Below are 20,575 nucleotides of genomic sequence, written 5' to 3' on the forward strand. Positions count from 1 at the left end.
AGTTTCTTAGTAAAACATTCAGCGCTGCTGTTCCAGAAATTTATTATCTCGCTATCTTCAAACAACCACACCCAAAGCACAGCTTTGCATTACAAACACTGAACCTACAGGAAATTTAATTGCACATTAGTACTGAAATCATCCGAACCATATATGCGAAACAACATCTTTATTTACTTCAGTCTGTTGTAAGCATCTTCAATGCACTTATCACCATATTTTCCAGGTGCCTAAACAGGTGTCTGCATTTTGCCCCAGGAGGCCTATACTGAACTTAAAGGCACTGACTAATAAACCAGAAATGCATACATGGAATAGATTATATGGTGATTTTCTGCTGGGTAGGCAATTATTTAATAATTTAGTTAATTGAATTTTCAAAATAACTTCCAGGTGAGTATTTCCAGTGCTTACAACCTCTACCCTTGTAAATTACCTGCATAGTTAAGTCTGCCTGCAAAGTTCAAAAATAACTTTTGCAAAACCTGAAGAAAAAAACGTAGAGTCCACAGCTTTAGAGATCAACATATTTTGTCTCTTTCTAAGCCGTGCTCATCTTACTCCCACTATACACACATGTGCTGTGTGCATGTGCATGTATGTATGCAATGTTTTTAACAAGACAAAACAAGGAAAAAATATGCCTCCATTTTTTCTTGCAGAAGGTGAAGTTCAACCCAGGTTGAACACACTCCAACTCCTCATACATATCAGACGATCTTGTAGCAGCTTGAACAACATATTTTAAACAGAGAGCTTAAGAGACATGATTTCTCCATCTACTTCCCCTGCCACCTGCCAGCCGTTCCCCGGCCCTGCTCAGTTAAAAATTAACTTAATATTTACTTGCAAGTTACAAGAACAGATATTTGGCATCTCTCTGAGGAATACATTTATAGTTCTTCAATCAAGAGAACTGACAAAAAAATTAAACACTAAGCTGTTTCTTTTTTTTTTTTTTCTGTAGCCTGTAGTGTAGTTTTAACATTAACAGTTATTTTCTTTAATCTCTAAACTCTAGCAGGCTGAAGTTCTGTCCTATGTAGCTTTTGAATCAAGCAAGTTTCAAAGAAAAGATGAAATACATAGAAAATACTAAGACCATCAACGGAACTGGACAAAGTAGTTATTATTTCCCCTTGGAATATTTTTCCCTGAAGTTCCAGAGAACAGCTATAAGACTTAAACTGAGGAAGGCAGCAGGCAGTCACAATAATGAAGTACTCCAAGTGCAAATTGCTTTGACCTCATATCTATCTCTGCTGTAAAATAGAGGACAGTATCAAATCAACCATTTTTTTCCTTCCAGCTAGCTGCAATACAAAAGAAATTACTTTATCCAATTGCTCTTCGCTACCCTTAATTCCTGTGCAAAACAAACTCTGATCTTCCTTACTTTACTTCTGAGAGCTACCTGTAACATTTATTCCAGTAGTGACAAAAAGCTAACACTGCATGACATGTGTCACTAAACTAGATTTTTTTACCAAAATTATCTTGCTCCCCTGTCCTCTGTCTCTCTCAAGGGCAGAGAAAAGGGTAATGTGAAAGAGTCTTGTACCTGTTTGTAGAAATCAGTCGAAGGGGATGATCTAGACCTCTCGTGGGTGTACTGGGGTTTCTCATGTTGTTCGTGGCTGGCATCAAGGATATTATCCGCTGAATGGTATCTCCCTGAACTCCTTGCCTCTATGGGCTTCCGCTGCTCTTTCCACGACGCCTGATACTCTGCAAAGGTTCCCAGGCGCTGCGGCTGTTCAGATTTCACAATCCTGTCAGCAGTCTTACTGGTGCTACCGTGGTGGACGTTACCTTTGGAAGCATGTGCAGGTTCAAGTCCAGCAGAGGCTGCCCGACCTCTTCTCTCATACCATGACTCGTCTCCCTCTTGTCCACCGTATGCTTTTCTGTCAGCCCTCTCAGGCTGTCCCTCAGGCAGACTGTGGGGAGTTGGTTTCTGTGCAGACTTTCTATATGAAGGCTTACTTGTTTCTTCAAAAAATTTCCACCTGTCCGCAAACGAGCCCAAGACTTCTTCAGATGCATTGGGATGGCAATGAGCATGGCACTCATCCTCTGACATCCCCACTTCATTCATCTTCTCCGGTTCAGAGTAAGACTTCAGTTTTTGCTCTGTTGTGAACCTCTTCCTGGCTCCGATGCGCGAAACGTGATGAGCGCCACTCCCTGTAGGGTTCGGTTTAGCTTGCGTAGCCTCAAGGAATCCAGACGCATCTTCAGAAACCAAAGCCAATAATGAAGAGTTGTAACTACCAGCTTTCCGTTCTGGTGACCTGGGGGGATATTCAGCAGGGCTGGGCTCCAAGTCCCGCCGTTTGAAGGAAGTTGCCCGCAGAACCCTGGCCTGTGCTTCCTTTAGGTGATCTTTGTAGGTGCTAGTAAAGCTGGTATCTGGGGAGGCATTTACATTTTCTGATGAATCTGGCTTCCAGTTCTCATTGCTCTCCTCTGTCTCACACGACCCTATTAAAGTAGCCGTGCTTCTGCTTTTCTGCAGCTTTGCTCTTCTCATTTGGATCTCATTTCTCAGGGTTGTTGCAAAACGATCGCTCCTTCGTGCCTGTTTAGACAAGTGAGTGTCAAATGGGGGCTGTCGCTCTGTTACAGCTTCTGGGCTGTTGTCAGATTGTTTTTTCCCTTCCTGAGCCAACGAGTGCAACATCGGGGTCCTCTGCGGAGAAATCTTGCTACTCTCGTCTTTCCCCCACCTAAAATCTTTCTGAGCAGCTCTGTTCTCAGTGGTAAGGACACAGCCCTTTACATACTCCTGTTGACAGTACTTAGCTTCACTTTCATCGAAGCTGCTCTCAAAGCTTTTCTTTTGCCCAGACTTTTCAGCATGATTGGGTTTTTTAGCCTCTTCTACTATGGCAGATCTAACATCCCCCTCTCTGTCCACTGTGTAATGACTACTGTTCTCACATCCTTCCAGAGAAGATTCAACAGATTGTTGAGGTAGATAGTATTTTGGTTTTTGGACCATAGTGACAACTGCAGGGTTTTCATAAGGTCCAAGAGATGCATCAGCCCCCACTGCAGGTTTCCAGCTGTCATCCTTGAGCTGCAGTGGCTTTGAACTTCCCTGAGCAGGCTGTTTTGCTGTCACACAATAATAGCGACTCTGTCCAGTGTTGTCCACCTTCTGTTCAGCAGCACTGTTTGAAGAAGAGCACGTGTTGAGCAGCCTGGTGTGGTTTAGACTGTATCCATGAAAATGATCAGTAGGTAACTCCTGAATGCCGCTATAGGAAAGAAAAGGTTGCTGCTCTTTAGGCGCAGCTAACATTCTTGCATTGTGAAAAAAAGTGCTTTCATCACTGTACTGATGCTGGTGGTGGTAACTGTAAGTGGGCTGTGCAAACCGAACATCAGTACTGGACAAGGACGACTGCAGCTTGCTCGCAGTTCCCGTGCTACTGTTGTACCTTTCAGCAGCTGCAGAAAAAGTATGTTCCGAACTGAGATCAGATTTATAATTCGAGCCGCTGACCCTCCTGTCACACGCTCTGGAAGGCCGCCGTTGCTGCTCCACAGTTTCTGAGTTCCAGTCATTCCTGGGCTGAGATCGGTTCAGGGCTGCAAAGTGCTGCGTGCTGGCACCCTCTGAGTACACAGGGCCCTGGGCTTTCTCATGGCCTTTGGTAGCAGCAAAGCTGTCACTACGAAGAGGTGGAGGTGGTGGGGGAGGAGAGGAAGACTTCCTCTTATCAGGAACAAACCAGACGGGTCCAAAACTAGATCTTCCAGAGCCAGCGAGCTTGACATCAGGGTGTTCCTCTATTCTAGGACTTTTGTTATTCTCGTACTGGACGGGGGCTGGCAAATATCCAGGTTTGTCCTCTATTCCACTGTTATCGTTCAAGAACTGTCCAGACTTGTTTCCTTGTTTAGCAGTCTCCCAGTGACCTACTTTGTACAGCATGTTCTCTGTTGAGGAAGTGTCTGCAGTGGACAGAGTGTGGTCAGGGGTGCTAGAACTTGTGGAGAAGGACCCGTAGGCTGAATCCCGCTTACTTTGGCTCCCTAGATGATCAATGCTACTGTTAGACCTTGCAGAAGAAAGTCTCCCGTACTGGGCTACTTGTGGAGTTTGGTCCCAGCTGTCCATACTTCCCAAAGAACTGAACTGGTCAGAAGCACGATGTAGATTTGACTGATCCCAGGAGTTTGACAGGTCATGAGAAGAACAACTGTGGTAGGAAACGAATAGAAAAACAATAAATACAGCTGTCAAAAAATCCCACGATATAATTACAAAAATCTGGACACCGATTTTATTAACATTGTGACACAACAGTCACTCGGGACAACCTACAAACATTAGAAGTTTGGACACAAAGTCATGGCTTAACCCTTCTATTTTGCCACTGATTCAAAGCTTGAAACCTGAAAAACTATCTGGCATTTCCTTCCTACCTTTACCACTAAGTAATACACATTTATCTCCTTGAAGGTTCTCCTTTCTCTGAGCAAACTGTTGATTTTGCTGACTTTTAAACCAATTTGATCCCCATTAGATCCCTTTTTCTCTGGACAAACACCAAGTTACTTTGCAGCTTATTTTCCAGGCACCCTGATTCCTCCAGCTACTAAACTTGTGTACTTCACTGTTCACATTTTGGAAATTTACTTCTTCAGCCCATAAACTTAATCCTTTGTCTTGCTTATCCAAATCTGCCCCTTCATGTAATATTTTAATTTCAAAATGAAGGCTCACTATAGACATTAGCCTCAAATTCCACCATTTGAGTTCTGAGCCTCCACGTGTACCTTACTAATATGCTCTTAAACCACTCTCAGTATGACGCTAGTACAAAAATGTCATTCAATTCCGTCCAGTTCCACAACATTGACAGAAAAACTCCCAGAGGAGATGCTAGAGTAATTTAATTTCTACATGGCTGATACTAAACTTATAACCTTTCTTCAGAAATCCTTATCATCACCTCTCTGTCACTCCCTCCTGTACAGAAAATTCATCTTTGACACTGCACTTTCTCTGGCTCGTTTGCCTAGACACTATTTCAAAATCTTGCTGCTTCTGTTGTCTTCCTACACACAATCAGCTTTGTTTTGTTTCTTTCTTCTCAAGCTCTTTCCTTTTGTATCTTTCACAGCACCCACCTCCTGCCAATCCAACACACTGATGCCAAGACAATAGTCTTCTCAACTATTCCCACTTCTTCCTGTCTGAACTTCACTGCCAGCCCCTCCTGCTTTTATGTACCAAATTCAATTCCTGTCCTTGCATGCAAAGCCCCTTGGTAGAAATCCAGAATTGTTCCACTTCCCTGTAGCTATAATTATATGAAGCATCTATCAAATCTTGTGCAGTAAAGTAACCTGTGAAAGCTCCTAATGAAGTTAGATTAGTCCACATAAAAATATACAAAGAGTGACACAGATTTTTTTTTCTGTCAAAAATACTGCAAAAAGACAACTAAACAGTTCTTTGGAATTTAGTTTTAACATAGGAATTGCAGGGTTTTTTTTATATTACTATAGCCTTTGATTTTTTTAAAAATAAAATATGGTCAAAAATAACTTAGGGGAAGTAAGGGAAAGTATACTTTGCATTTACTTTCTAAAAGCATTTTTTTGACAAGATAAACTAGCAGTGGCCTCATCTGATATGTTTTTTAGTTCTTTCACTTTCAGCATTTCAAAACGTTTCACTGAATACTTAAAAAGTCTTAACTTTCTTCCTAAGCAGATACTACGGGTCACATAAAAAGTGTCTTAGTCATTAGGATCTCTGTTTTTAGTGAAGAATGTAAGTGATGTTCCTATGAATTGCTGGTGTTTTTTTTGTTTGTTTGTTTTGTTTTGTTTTAATTTACCCCCCTCTTCAGGACTAAGATTATGCTTGGCATTGATTAAGGATGATACTTGCACAAGAGAGCCTCTATTTACAACCTACAGATCTGATATCAAATGTGAAGCAGAGATCATCAGCATGAGTTCACAGCTCTGCCAGAAAACCCTTCATGGAAATCTAACAGATGCAAGAAAAAACTTCATAGGAAAGGCAGCACAGTTTCTGGTGGTGTGTTACTGCAAAGCTTGGCCTCCCACGGTCCTTACCTGCGGGGCAATACTCCCACACAGTCTGGCATAGGATAGAGTCCAAAAGCCATTTCTATTGACAGTCTGGCATCCCAGGCTATCCTTCTCTCAATGGCATTTTTTCAGAGCAGGTTCATAAATGGACGTGTACTGTTGGTTTAAGACTGACAGGTAAATTCCTGGAATGATCTGCAAGTACCTTTATTTGGTCATGTTGGCCAAGGGGCACACCCCAAACCCAGGGCATGAGTTTCTGCTCCTGGGCCCTCCCAGAAATGACATCATCTCAGCAAATCAGGCAGCATTCAGACCAGACTAACTTCCCTCAAAAATTCAGTTTAAGCAGCCTTCTCAAAGCTCACTTGCCTCACATTCACACCTGTAAGGCTGTAACAAAGTAACAGAGGTTACTGTTTTCAACTACACGTCTGGGTAAAACAAAGAAAAATACTAGCATAACCTAGTGGAAGACAACGCAGGGCCTACACTTATAGCAACTCAAGATGGTTCATATCCACACCTTCCAGGAAAGTGCCAGCAGCCATAGCCTAGTGTGGGCTAGGAAAAAAAGTCTTCATCCACTTTGGTAAGCTGTGACTTCTGTGAAGATGACAGAAGACGACTCACAATGGGAAATTAAGGCATCAAACCCTTAGAAGGTCTGACTTGCTAGCTCTGCTATTCAGAAATGTTCTTGGCACCCACACCTAGCCCAGTGATCCCTAGGTAGTTTACAGTTTTTGCACAAAAGTCATACAATAAAAACACAGAAAGAATGGCAGATGTGGAGTTCAGGGCCCCAGAACTACTCTCACTCCTACCTACAGAAGTCTCTTCTGCTCTTTCTTCCCGTAGCTTCACACACCTTCTCAAAGGTCTGAATTCAGTGGGCAGGCCAAGAAAAATACAACCAAACCAACCAACCAACCAAAAAAAACCAACAGACCCATGCCTTAATCTAGCATCTACCTAGGTAGTAAAGACAATTTTCAGAAGGTTGACTTGAGCAGCTGTCCCTTCCCCACTCTGAAATCCAGGTATATCCTGCTTGGAAGAGAGCCACAGCATCTCTCCTCCTGGCTGAACTCCACATTTTACATGTGATTTGATTCTCACACTCACAGAGAGAACTGAGGCATGCACATTCAGAGGAGATTTTAGGCTGTGAGTACCAGTTTCAGATGCTTAGCTCAAGGATGGTCCTGAAATTCCAGAAGAGGCACAAGAGGCACAAGGAAGAGATCCTCAGGCTAGAAATATCCCCTTCTCGAGCTATTTGTATTATCTCCTTATGTACTGCTCCTTTCAGCTACTGACTAGCCTGAATCCCATTCAGCTTGGTGCTGAAACATGCTGGTTTTGTGGATTGTGCCTTGAAAGTGGGGAATCCCTGAGGCTACTCACTTTTTTTTTTTTTTTTTAGACTAGCAAACCCAAAGAAAGCTACTTTGCAACTGGGATCCTCAAAATACCCAAATCCTTTGGCTGGCACTCTGGGAGTGCTGGATTTCCAGGAGCCACAATCTGAATTCAGCTTGGTCATGGAAACCGTCTTGGGCAACAGACAGCAGGAGTGACAAATCTCCCAGGTAAATCACCTTTTGGCAGCCAAGCTTTCAAGTGGGCAGCACAGGTGGTTGAGGGGTTCAGGAGTAGTAATGTCCTTGGAACGCTGGTGTTAGACTGCGCTGAAACCACTGCACCTTCTAGTACCACCTGAGAAAGTAGTTTGCCCTTTCTGTTATCATTAACGTCTGTCAGCAGCTGCTGCTATTTATGATACACTAGAGGAGGGGATTGCTCCAGTCCCCTCCTCCCGTTCCTTTATACTGAAACTCACCTGCTAGAAGTTCATTGCAAAGTGCACTTGAATCAAATTAAAGATAAATAAATAAATATTTTAAATATCACCAGCTCCTATCAAATCACACTCTCAGAAATGTGTCTTGTAATATCTTAACTTTCACAATGTTCAAGGACAACCATCAGGAAGAGCAGGAAGCATGTAACAATTTACATTTCAATCAAAAGACTTAGTTGACAAAGTAAAAATACTCTCAAATTAGCATTGCAACCAAGAATTCTAAGTCTGTAAGGAATTTGTGAATTTTGTTTCTTGTACAAGAACTCTTACTGTCTTTAATCTATAAATCTAGTTCAGCCTATTTACAGAAATTTTAAGTACAAACTCTACTAGTCAATGTAAGACAGGAACAACTATAATCAAGGATTTGAGAAAAATAATGTGCTAAAAGTTCTGCTAATGAAGTATTATGAAAAGCATTTTGAAAACCATTTCTTTCTAAATGCTAATTTTCCCATTTTATGCAGGGGCAGATAGCAAGTTATTTTAAAAACAGTAAGAAACTTCAAAAGAAATCAAACAATGTAAAAAAGGTTGTACAAATGGTATAAAATAAAATCTTACAGTATGAATGTTCTTCTGTTGCTTTAAAGAGCACGGTAAGTTAACATCAAGAAGCAAAGACGAAGAATATACAGTTAGGAAGCAGAGAAAGCACAAGGTTACTTTCCAAACGGAGAAGGTGTATAAGAATGATTTTATATAATGCCTAGAATAACCATGGCCCAATATGAATTGTTTGGAGAAGAATAAATAAATAAATAAATAAATAAAACAAATGGACTAAAATCCTTGTGAAAATGCTGAAGGATGTCACCTAAAAGCAGGAACCAAACAAAAACCTGTAACCAGATGCAAACAGGCATTATTTAAAATTTCACAACTAAAACTACACGAGTGCCAGCCTTTCTTCCACAGTACTGAATGAGACCTAACAAATATTAAAGTGCTTTAAACAAACACTGAAAATCATTGGTCTTATTACCTCTTTACACAAGCAAGAACAGAGGCGTAGGGAAGATCAGATTACAAAAAGATAGTTTAATTTATAAGACCAGTACCAGCTTAAAGTCCAACAGGAAAATACTCTGCACCCTGCCTTTAGGAAAGGCTTTCCAGTAGTCTGTAACAATATTTTTCTATTTCTTCTCCCTCTGCTATTTCACTTTAAGAAGGTTAATTTTGATGGTTTGTTTTCACTTAGCAAGGTTTAAGATTTTACCAGTGGACACCGAAAGGAAATGCAGAGAAAGAAACGCAACTTTCTGACTGCCTTTAAAACCAGTTTCTTACCTTTCAGTCACACGCACTTATCACATACTGTTTCTGAAATCCACTCCTCCATGTGTAAAGCTTCCAATGCTCCTCCTTCAAGCATTGAAAGGACAGGCAATAATAAAGAATACAAAAATACAATGCTTCTGCATTTGGGATTTAAGAAGCACTCTACAGGACCACATTAATATTGTCTTTCCGTCGGAGCTTAACGTACGTAACTTCAGCAGAGACTCACCTTGCATGATACCGTGAGTGCCAGGAAGTGCAGGCATTGGATGAAGGAAGGTGTGACGTGGCTGTCTCAGGTTGACTTTCTGTAAACTTGGTCGCATGCCAGGAGTGAGGCCTGCAGGCTAGGTCATTTCTTCTGAAAAGAGAGGGGAAGAGGGTACTAGGTTAATGCAAACAGTTCAGCAAGGTGAGAGGCAGCAAAAAAATCTGTCAGGGCAGGCGTCATACAGATAGCACAGAGACACAGTAACTTCAAATGACAGCAGACTAGGTGATACTCCACATGCATGCCAGTTTTGAAAAGCTACCAGCATTCCTTAAAAACACTTGAGAGACTGACTCTTTATGGTTTGGCAGCACAGGTAAGCAGCGAGCTTTGTTCCTCTGCTTTTGTTTTAAAGAATATACCTCAAAAATGGTTCAGCAATTTATCTAAAACCCAAAATATCTACCAGGATATCACCTCCAAATATATATGCTCATGTAACTGAAGAGGTCCTTTCTAAAAAGTACAACAACAACCTCTCAAAGTGTATCTTACAAACCTTTTTGCAAAACTGTTACAAACCCCTCTGTCCCATTCCCCCTGCTTAGGAACTAATAACACAAGCTTTTGCTTCCTCCTCCAAGAATTTTGTAACGCCTCTCAGCCTCATGAAAGAAGTGCATTATTCTTCCCCAGTGTTAGATAAACCTTCTGGATGGGATTCATCTATTTCTGTTTCAGCAAACACATGCCTAGCATGGGTCTTTTGTCTAGACTCTCTCAACAGCCCTGGGAATGAAGCAGGAACCTCCTGAAGGTAATCCATCCTGCCCTTCTCTTTGGCTCATCCAGGGAAAAGAGGAAGTTAAAATTTAGATCAGATTTAAAATTTAGATCAGGTGAGACAAATCGCATTCTTGAAGTCACAGAGTAAACCAAAGGCTTGTAGGACATCAGCTCTTGAAGTTTTTTAAATGTACTTACGTATTTCACTTATGTATTTATCTTTTTTTTTTTTTTTTTACAGCAAGTGGTTTGTCTAAGTTACACAATCATTCCCAAAGCAGAGAAAGTGTTCCCTATTCACAATTTATACTCTAAAGGCAGTTCTACATTTTTATTTTTTTTACTCATCTCCCTTTTTTAAACTTGGGTTATCAGACCGCCACTGGATTTAGAAAACAAAACCAAAGCTCACTATAAACCCAGCATCTTTAAAACAGATCCAATCTGACTACACGGCTTTTTGAAGTACATTCAAGAACATCTGATGAATTCAATGATAAATTGCCTTTCGAAACTCTGCATGCAGGATTATAAAAGGAGAATATAATAATTCTACAGGGAAGCTGTAATTTCACTAGGAAGCGTTGCATCATTACTGTCACTAAAAAAAGAAGTAATTGTTTCCATAAACAAAAGCCTACTCTTTCTCGCATGACAAAAGACAAAACGGTTGAGCAGAGAGTCAGTATGCTCTTCCTTGGCAGGATATGAAATTAAAAGAGTGAGTGGAGAAGCCAAAATATTCTCGATGAAAACAAGTGGAGAAGATTCTGCTCAGCCACGTGATGCTCAGCTCCAGACAGTCCTTGCGTACTCCAAGGCCCCCAGACCTGTTTTCGGGTATGGGACAGAAGTGTTCCTTTATTCAGCTGCACAGAACATCGATGAGTTTTCCATTGCTCCCTCTAATATTACTGACATCAACGAGGCAAATCATAAATATGCATTTAGGCAAATTCAATATACCTTTTAGGCATCGATTCAGCAAAGAAGTTTGGTAAGAGACAATTACTTTAGTGTGATGCACCACAAAGGAAACACAAGACTAGTAAACTAGCAGAATACAAGCAACGTTTGGAGTATGAGGAGACGAAGGGTAGGGAGAGAGGACTTCTGCAGTAGTTTGCTATGGGTCTGGCAAATGGTAGGAGGGATTCAATCAGTGGGAAGGGGCAGAAGGGATGCACTTGTGACGTCGGTACTGTACCTCATGGAACTTCTCAAGATCTTCATAAGATAGTTTCTCGCCACGTGAACATCGCTTTCAGATGGCATTTTCTGCGCTACAATATCCACCACCACTTTCATCTTCCTGAGGAGCCAAGCAAGGGGAGGAACAGACTGGACTGAGCTGTGACATGAGGCAAATCAACCGGACTAGAACTTACAAGTTCCGCTTCATTTTTTGTATTTGTGGACACATCGATATTTTTGAGATTATTTTTTTTTTAACACATGATAAAATAGCCTGAACAGTCTAAAAATACTGGTGGGGTACCTGGAAGGTAGAACCAGGTAGGCACCTGCTTTTGTTGCAGTCTGCACCTTGACTAAGAATTATTTGTCTACACACAGTCAACACTGCTTTTTGCGCGATTCTCACCATCTCATTACATTTACTATTTCCTGCACTTCAAGAAACAGTGTTTCTAACAATAAACCTTGGAAACGGTTTTGGAAATTGGAATTGGAAAAAAAAAAAGAGAATGAAAGACTCAAAACCAGAATATTTTGCAGAGAACTGAAGATGCTGGAAGCACAACGTTCATATTCTAATGTAAAACCTCTGTATTAATTCTGAGTGACAGAATGAGATCATCCAAACCTACAACCCAGAAAATCTGTGCCATTAATGGAAGCATTAATAAAAGCATTTCACTGAAAGTGTCTTTCTACCAATGCTTTTACAAAAGCTGCTGGAAGGAAAATGCTGATAAGCTTTGAAGATATGATACAAAAGGAAAAACAATTTCTCTTTGCTATGAGCAAGCTGTTAGAGTGGTATCAATGACACGTGTGTGCAAATAGTTTAGCAATAAAGCAACCTTTCCCATAGAGTTTTTCAGAATAAATCTCCCCTTTTACAATTACTGCTTAGAAGTCTTTAAGAAAGACGGTCTGAATTTCACAGGCTAGAGAGATTAGAAATACTGCTATAGATTGCAGCAGCAATACCGATGAGATTGATTGGATATGAGAGAAAAAAGAGAAAATAAGCTTTTTTGACCAAGAAAGAAAAAAAATAAATTAAACTGGGCAAGTCTGGGAACAATAACAGAAGTCAGAAAAATATTTGATTAAGTCAAGATGAAAAATTCAGATTTTTTTTTCAGATCATTTGAGAATGCACACAAATGTATTCTTTTTTTTTTTCTTTCCAGAATCAGCAAGTCTGCTCAAATCTGAGGTGCGTGCATCAGAACTGAACTGAAATTTAAAAATGAAAATCAGGCAGAAAATCAAATAAAGTAAGTGAAGGACCTCAGCATACAATGACGATATCAGTGAATAGGAGGTATTTCCTCAGATGCATTCAAACTTACAGTAGGTAACCTTCAGATAAAAGGCCAGCAGATACAACAACAGATGTATTTCTCCCCCAAACCAGAATTTTCTGTTTTATTCTCACCTACCAAACAGCTTCGTGCAGCTTTATCATACACATTTTTGCATTCAGAGTCCCAGAGCTAAAGAAAGAAATGCAGTTCCAGAGAACTGCATCCCAGTGAAAAGCAGTCCCCAGGATTTATTTCACTGTTAATGTTTCATTCCAGCCTTCTGCTGAATCAACAAAGATGCAATGCCTGGCTGCTGGCTCACATGCAAACGCAAGGCTGCAAATCTTGAGGTTTAAGCAGCAGCAGCTACACATAAAAGAGGTTGAACGGTATTTCTGAAACTCCAAACTGGGCTTTCATTCCCCATGTCTCAATCACCTAGCTACTGGCGCCTTCTCTTTAGCTCAAAGAAGTGTTTTTAAGACTAGCAGTGCTTACATACTCACAGAAAACATATTCTGGCCTATCTTAAGACAAAGCTAACTCCTACAGAACAATTCCTACAGAGATTTTTCATCCGAAACTTTGCAAAGGACTCTCCACATAAAAATGAATTACGAATCATAATGGTGAGGCATTTTAACTAAGACCACCCAACTATTTTCTGTTTTAAAGGGTATGTTCTATTATTTCACATCATTGTTTTGACTAGAATTTACCACTCTGTATGACTACTTCTCACGCTAAATTTAAATAATGTTTTTGAGATGGCTAAGCATGTCTTGAGTGATAAACAGAAACCTCGTTCCATTTCAGCAAGAGCCAGCCACCACCACTTCCAGGATGCTGTTTTTGCTAACAGAAAGCATTGCAACCCTGCTGCAAGAAGGTTTTTAAAACTCCGCATCAACACAAAGTGGTCTGCCCGTCAGCTTTTTTACAGCTTCAAAGGAAATTGGACAAAAATGCAACGAGCAAGCAAAGCTTATGAGTCCCTTTCTCATGTTATTGCAGCCACCAGGCTCACAGTGTTCCCAAGGGACTTTCTCCCTCCGTCTCCCCCTTGGAGAGCACCCGGGAAATGAAGCCTGTCTCATCACAGGCAGGAAACCAGACCCTCCAAATGCAGGAATCTGGCTATTATTCTTCCGAAATCAAATATAACTCCACTTTAGCTCTCCTATTTGATTACTTTTTAAAAAATATATTATTTTTATTTTTTACAATAACCAATGAAAATGGCATAGTGGTCCTCTGCAACCCTGGAACAAATTACCTCATCGTATTTTTCTGGATTCTGCAGCTCTCAGACTGCAGAATTCAATGCCCTGCTTCAAATCAGTAATAATCACTTATAATTCAGATTCACTGTGTCCAGTCGAACCCAAAATAGGTATTTTATGACAGTACTTCCGAATGCAATGCTTTATACTGCTCATCTCTATCAGCTGCACCAGGAAACAAAACCTCGCTTTACACAAATTATATATATATATATATATATAAATTTAAGAGGAAGGACAAGTCAGTGGCTTCAGTCAGAACTGAACAGCAGCTGGAAAGAACTCCTGGATACTGTCAGGAGTAATTTCCTTAGTTAAAACTGTTGTGGTGATTATGTTAAAGACTCTTTAAAGCAAATATTATTCAGATTTCAGCCACTTTACTCTCATTTTTACAGAACATTTTAAGTCCCAGAGCTGCAGACCACTGTTCCATGATGTAGCCCATGTGTTGTGAAGGTGCAACTTCCCTGCAAGTCCCAGAATTTGGGAACCAGCAAATTTAGTTAAATTGAACATCTGCTATCAAAACAAAATTCTTCTCCCTCCACTCACGAAGATGCATCTCAGACTTTTCAGGAAGCTCTCCAGTGCTTTACTTCAAATGTGGAGTTGGGCTATTTTAAACAGTTGCAGCAGGAGGTACAAACTACTTACAGTTGGTTATTTTAAGCTTTGCCCATGGCCAGAAATTTGTCCTGGTATCAGAGCAAGGTAGATGGCAGTGAGAACGCAGCAGCCCAGTCTGTACACCAAGGATACAACAAAAAACCCTCAGATGTCCTTAGGACTGCCAGTCCCACGTCAGCCAACCAAGGAACTCTACAATAAGCTCTCTATGGGGTCTCCTCAGCAAGCTCCTCATCCACTGGTTTTTCTTCCACGTAGAGAAAATTGCAAGAATTTGCAGTGGCAGCACAAGTGCCCTTGACTGTTCCCTTGTAAATCCCAAATGACTTTGTAGTTCACCTCCACTCCTTTAAAACAGCATGAATATACTGGGCCAGACATACAAACTCCTGTTAACATTTTTTACAAATCCGTAGGTCCTGTGGGAGAAAAAATAAAAGATCCTCCCAAACTGTGGTGTTTTTGTTTGTTTGTTTGTTTGTTTTGTTTGGTTTTTTGATTTTTTTTTTTTTAGTTCACAAATCTCATGCTTCATGGATTAAAAGACACTAGCAGAGTAACTTATGATGCAATTAAATGAATACGTAGAAAAACACTGTAAACAAACTACCAAATCACTTCATTAATAAAAAAACACTATTCAGATTTTTTAGTCTTCTGAATCCTTGGAGGAAAAAAGGATGCTGGAAACCACCATGAAGATGCAGTTACTCACAAGGGCCTCAAATAACAAGAAGAAATAGCAGTGTCGCCCCACTTCCTTCCAAAATCAGTCCAATGTAATTTTAGCTGCAGATCGTGAAGTCCTCACCCAGCTGCCTAACCTGGCAGCTCACAACTAGAGCAAGACAATTTTGGGGGTTGAAGAGAAAAAAGGATGAAATCACCATCTGAACAAACCAGATGTTGTTTGGAATGAGCACTTATTTGGTCAAAATGTCTTCTTTCTTTCTCCCCCCACTCCAGCAGACAAACAACATTCCTTTCTGTAGAGTCTTTAAGTAGTCATCACCCTCTGCAGACAAAGACATCAGGTATTTTCTCTCTCAGGCAACTGTATTTGTAGAATTCAGATTGCTTCATGTTACCTGAGTCACTACTGGCAGAGATATCTACCTGCCAGGGTAATATCTCAGGTTTGGCAAAAGAAAACAACAAACCTCTGTAAGGAATGTGAACAGCTTCTTAATAATTCAATACATCCATGAATCATCCTAATCTAGGTTCAAACAGTTGTTATCAATTTCATAAAGAAGCTTTGCGATAAATGTAATACAACCCCTTTCTTCCCCCTTGTCATTTTAAGTGTTTCCCTATATACCTGTCGGTATCTCTGTATGTAACAGAAAACTAAACAATGGGAAAATGTGATTTTAAAAGGAGGCCAAAGCACACAAAACATGAGATTGAACACCCTTCCTCAACACAGGTTGTCTCTCACTTTATCCCTTCCTCTCTTCCTCTGAAAATGGAGAAAGGAAGGGTGGTGGTGGTGGTGCGTAAGAAGAAAAAAGGAAGAAAAACATAGAAAGGCCCTGGAAATTTTTCATTCAACAATCCCAAATTAAAGGATCCTACACATACAATTAAGGAACTCCCACAATATATTTTGAAAACAAAAACCTCTTTCCCTTCACTGTCTTTCTTAAGCAATACAGATGATTCAAAAAGTTTATTCCTAACTCTTTTTTCTTCTATACATATATGTGAAGTCACTTTTTAAGCTTTCCAAAGTTCAAAATATGCCCACAGCTCCTCTTCCAGGCTGAAATACAAAGGCATCAACCACCTGTCTCGGTCTTCCCACCATACCTATGCCCTGCTAAACCTGACCCACACCCTTTTAAATCTAATAGCTATCTAGTGAGCTTTATAAAAACAGCACACCTCTTTTCCTTTCTTTTACGTGTACTCCCTGAATACAGAGAAAATCTGAATGGAACTTTATTTTTATTTTATTGTTGAGGGTTGTAATATTAGGTGTCTGATGAAGATTAAATGCAAATGCTTTCACATCATAACTGATCAAGTGCTGCTTATATGAGATTTTAAAAGCTACTCTAGTCTGCCAGCAAAATAACATTAAAAAAGTGAATTTATAAGGTCAAGTTCTTGATATTAAAAAAAAAAACTGTCAGCAGCAATTTTAATGTTAGGTTGTCAGGTATGGACTGGAAGGGCTAATATGTATGAAGTCAAATTACTGCTGGAAACACCCAAAACCACACCAGGGTTTTTATTTCAAGACTCCGCTTTTCTCCATTAGCGGCAGCACACAACCCATCTGTCTGTTGGAGCAACCTCTCCTGGCATATTAGCATCTTTTCTTTTGGGAAAATCCGCTGTGACATACTTCATTGGAATGGGATGAACCAGCGATGAAAACTAATCAGCCTGGTTTATGAGAAAACCCTTCTCTGACCGCAGGCAGCTGAGCCCCGCTGCCCACATCCCCTCGTCTTGTGACAGCTCAGTAGCCACGGGCGAAAAAGCCCAGACATCCACGGCAGTGCACGTAACGTGCAGGCACCAACTGCGGTAGGTGATCAGCTGAGACAGCAAGCAGTTGGGAATCGCAAGCGCTGCACAAATCCACACACGGGAATTAAAAATACAAAATAAGGTTTTCACGCAAAGAAGAAAAGTCATTAACAGCCTTGTCATCCGAGGACAGGTCCACTACTTACCTAACACACTTGACACTTCTCAAAATTTAAGTGATTTTGATGAGTGCAAAAATATAAAAGGTGGGCTCCTAGTCAACTTTGTGAATTCCTCTAACTTACCCCGTAATAAGGTATTATCCTTGCTGGTTAAAATCTATTGAAAACACGCTATATTTGAAGAAAACTGTGTCTTAACTGAGCAAAGCTGTTAACAACTGAATAATCATGGAGTAATGAGCAAGCCTTGTTTAACAGCAGTCTACACAAGTACCACAAGTGTACGCTTTTGCTTTAAAAATAGGAAAATAAAAGAAATCTTCAAGGGCACGAACAACTGCATTTACAAATTTGGAAAATCTTACTTTCCAAAGAAATGAGCAAGCCAGGAGGAAAGGGAAAGGAAGAAAATACTGTCTCCCCCCTGGGAGGACCAGGTTGCTCCTCCTCCCTCCTGTTCTGCTTCCCTCTGTCTTTGTGGGTCCCGCCTGCTCTCCGGCTCACTACCCCTTGTTTATAAAGCCTTGGAAGGCAACAAATGTCACAGGACAAGGCGATGACGTGTACACCCGTTTTTTCTGTTCCTGCAATGCCGCTGTGAATGGAGAAGGTGGGCTACCCACTCTAACGTCATAAAGTAATGTACAGCTTTGGCCACCTGAAGGGAAGGTGCGAGAACAACAGATTTATTCCCAATCACCAGCACCCAGAAACTTACTCTATCATTCATAAATTTACAAGTAACTATGAGAAGAAGCATGCTTTGTTCCACCAAAACCCACAGGACATTTCAGAAGTACAGAAACAAGATCACCAAACAAAATAATCTTCTCAAAAAGAAATCCCTGGTCTCTCTTAGCTCCCTCTGTTCCAGTGTACCCAATGCCTGATTTACCCCGACACATCCTACACTGGCAGGTAAGCTTTCTCCAGCCTGCAGACCTCAAAATCAGCATCTTGAGCTCTATAAAATCAGGCTGGATTCACAATACTATAACTCTAAATTCCGAGGCATAAAAACTAACCTCAGCACATGCTTTCCCTTCAGGTGGGAATTATTTATCCTGCTCTGAAAATGTGAACTAAGGTAGCGGATGCCAGTAATTCATTTTTAAATGACTTGTCAAATATTTTGACTTCTTGTGCTCCAATCTACTTTCCAGACCCTCCACTTTGGAAGTTGGGTGGTACGCTCCTCGGAAATACAGAGGCTACACTGACACATCGAGGATGCAGCACTAGTAAAAAACCTAGTCACAAACTGTCTTATTCCTAATCTGAAACAGCTGCAAACTGGTCACAAGCAGCTTCTGCTTTTTCCAGGGAATGATAATCAGCCCCTCTTGCCTGGCCTGAAGCTGTAATATCGAGATGCCCACCTTGCTAACAGGGAGATGGGCATGTCCTGACATTGCAAGGCCAACAGTGCCACACCAGGGGCTGAACACAACTGTCTCCCGTTTCCTGAACTTCTGCATCACTGCTCTAACTTAATCCTCCAATTATTTCTAAGTTAGAGCAACAGGCAAATTCTGGCTTTTCCACAGCTATTCTGAAACCTTTTCAAGTTCCTTACCACATCTCTTCCCCCAAATACAGCAAAAGAAATTACTTCGGTTCAGTGAGAACCAAGAAAAGGAATACCAAAAGTAATACCAGCCAACAAGACCAGCAAGGGAATATAGAGAGGATGACAAACTTGTGCCCCAATTTCAAATTCTCTACCTGAAAGCCTTTTCTAAACCTCTGTTGAAACCACACTGATTGCAGTGGTATGGAAGTGCAGAGGATAATGCAACCTCAGCTGCATATTATGTGGTGAGATTGTTCAGAAAAAGGAATGGCTAAATGAGACTCACTGCAGGAATGGTATTTAATGAAATAAACATTTAAAACACAGATCTCCATTACCGATGATACAGTCCTTTAAGCCAGAGAAGTCCCTGGCATAAAAATTAAAATGTGACTCAACAGGACCACATGAAGACTTTCTGCTCATCTGTTTAAGAGCTTACATTCTTTAAGTATTCCAATATTGTGTCTCAGTTTATTCTCACAACAGTCAGGCTTCTCAAGTAATCTTCCAAATAAATTCTGGCCACGTCACACAACATCCAAGACCCATTTAATCCAGCTTAGCCACAACTGAGACAAAAGATGAGTGCAATCCTGTAGAAAAAATTACAATATATCCCATGTTAATAAATAACTGAATAAGCTTTTCATGCAGAAACTGTCCCTCAAGGCATTTTGGTTTCAGAAGGACAACAGAAGTTTAAAAGGAAAAGCTGCTGCACTTAAGAAGAAAAAACAGTAAACAGAAAAGCCACTTCTGTAGGAGCCCCTTTGGGACTCCATATACAAGTATACGTAAAAATTTATAGTGCTCCCACTGACTGGGGTATTTGGAGATAGCTATGCAACTGTAAATCACTATGCACTATATGGCACTGATTTAAAAAAAAAGGATTTTTACTGTCATAATAACTATTTTCAGATTAAAACAGACATTAGGCCGAAGTCTTGGCACATTACAGAGCTCATAATTTGGGCATGCAGTCTCAGCTGCCCTAACACGTTGGAAACCTGAGGCATAAGGTGGTTATAGTTGCACAATCACCTTCTGAGGCAATCTCTCCCTCCTTACCTCCCAGGGGTAGCTCAGATTTCAGGTGGAGAAGCTAATTGTTCAGTTCCAAGTTACATCCCCTTTTTGTCTCCAACGGGTGACTGCAGCTGTAACAGCATTATAACGAGAAGCAGTACAATTTGAAACATTTATCGCATCCATCTACGATTTCTCCATTGGCCAAGGACAGATATTTTCCTGCAATGCCTTGGACCATTAGCTCCTCTCACCTATGCGCACGTTAGTCTGGACCCAATTTCTTCAATGTTTTGTGTAGAGACTCTGAACTAGTGTAGAGGGGATCTGCATGGGCAGGTCTGACCCTGCCACTGCTGACAACCAGAGGTCCTACCAGCCTGCAGGGCTGCAGGTCTCTGCCTTATCCTGCCACAAGACAGTGCGGGTATGGACACAGTGGTTAGGCACGACAAAGATCCAGCTGGTGGCCACAGAAGCAAGAACGGGTAAGAATGATTTTTTTTCCCCCACATCGTCTCCTTTATGGATGAGTCTCTGGGTCATCCAGGGACAGGGATGCTCTTCTTCAGGGACTAGTGGCTGTGCTTGAAGAAGACGGAGGCCTTTGCTCTTCACACACAGTGCTGTACTTACAGTGTTGAGACTTGTCCCTGTGTCCACC

General features: G+C 40.9%; 1 protein-coding gene across 3 annotated transcripts in view; it reads right to left on the reverse strand.

Moving 5' to 3' along the window:
* Positions 1–20,575, reverse strand: part of SHROOM2 (shroom family member 2) — a 127,308-nt gene that overhangs the window by 38,405 nt on the left and 68,328 nt on the right. Inside the window, exons 3-5 of one of the 3 annotated variants that reach the window (XM_048066750.2) lie at positions 11,440–11,544; positions 9,465–9,596; positions 1,562–4,211 (exon numbers count right to left, since the gene is read on the reverse strand). In XM_048066750.2, the coding sequence (XP_047922707.2) occupies positions 1,562–4,211; positions 9,465–9,596; positions 11,440–11,544 (2,887 nt within the window). The remainder of the gene's footprint in view (positions 1–1,561; positions 4,212–9,464; positions 9,597–11,439; positions 11,545–20,575) is intronic. The other 2 variants (XM_048066748.2, XM_048066749.2) reach the window with 2 other exon arrangements.

This window comes from Anser cygnoides, chromosome 1 (assembly GCF_040182565.1).
Source record: "Anser cygnoides isolate HZ-2024a breed goose chromosome 1, Taihu_goose_T2T_genome, whole genome shotgun sequence".
Taxonomy (NCBI): Eukaryota; Metazoa; Chordata; class Aves; order Anseriformes; family Anatidae; genus Anser; species Anser cygnoides.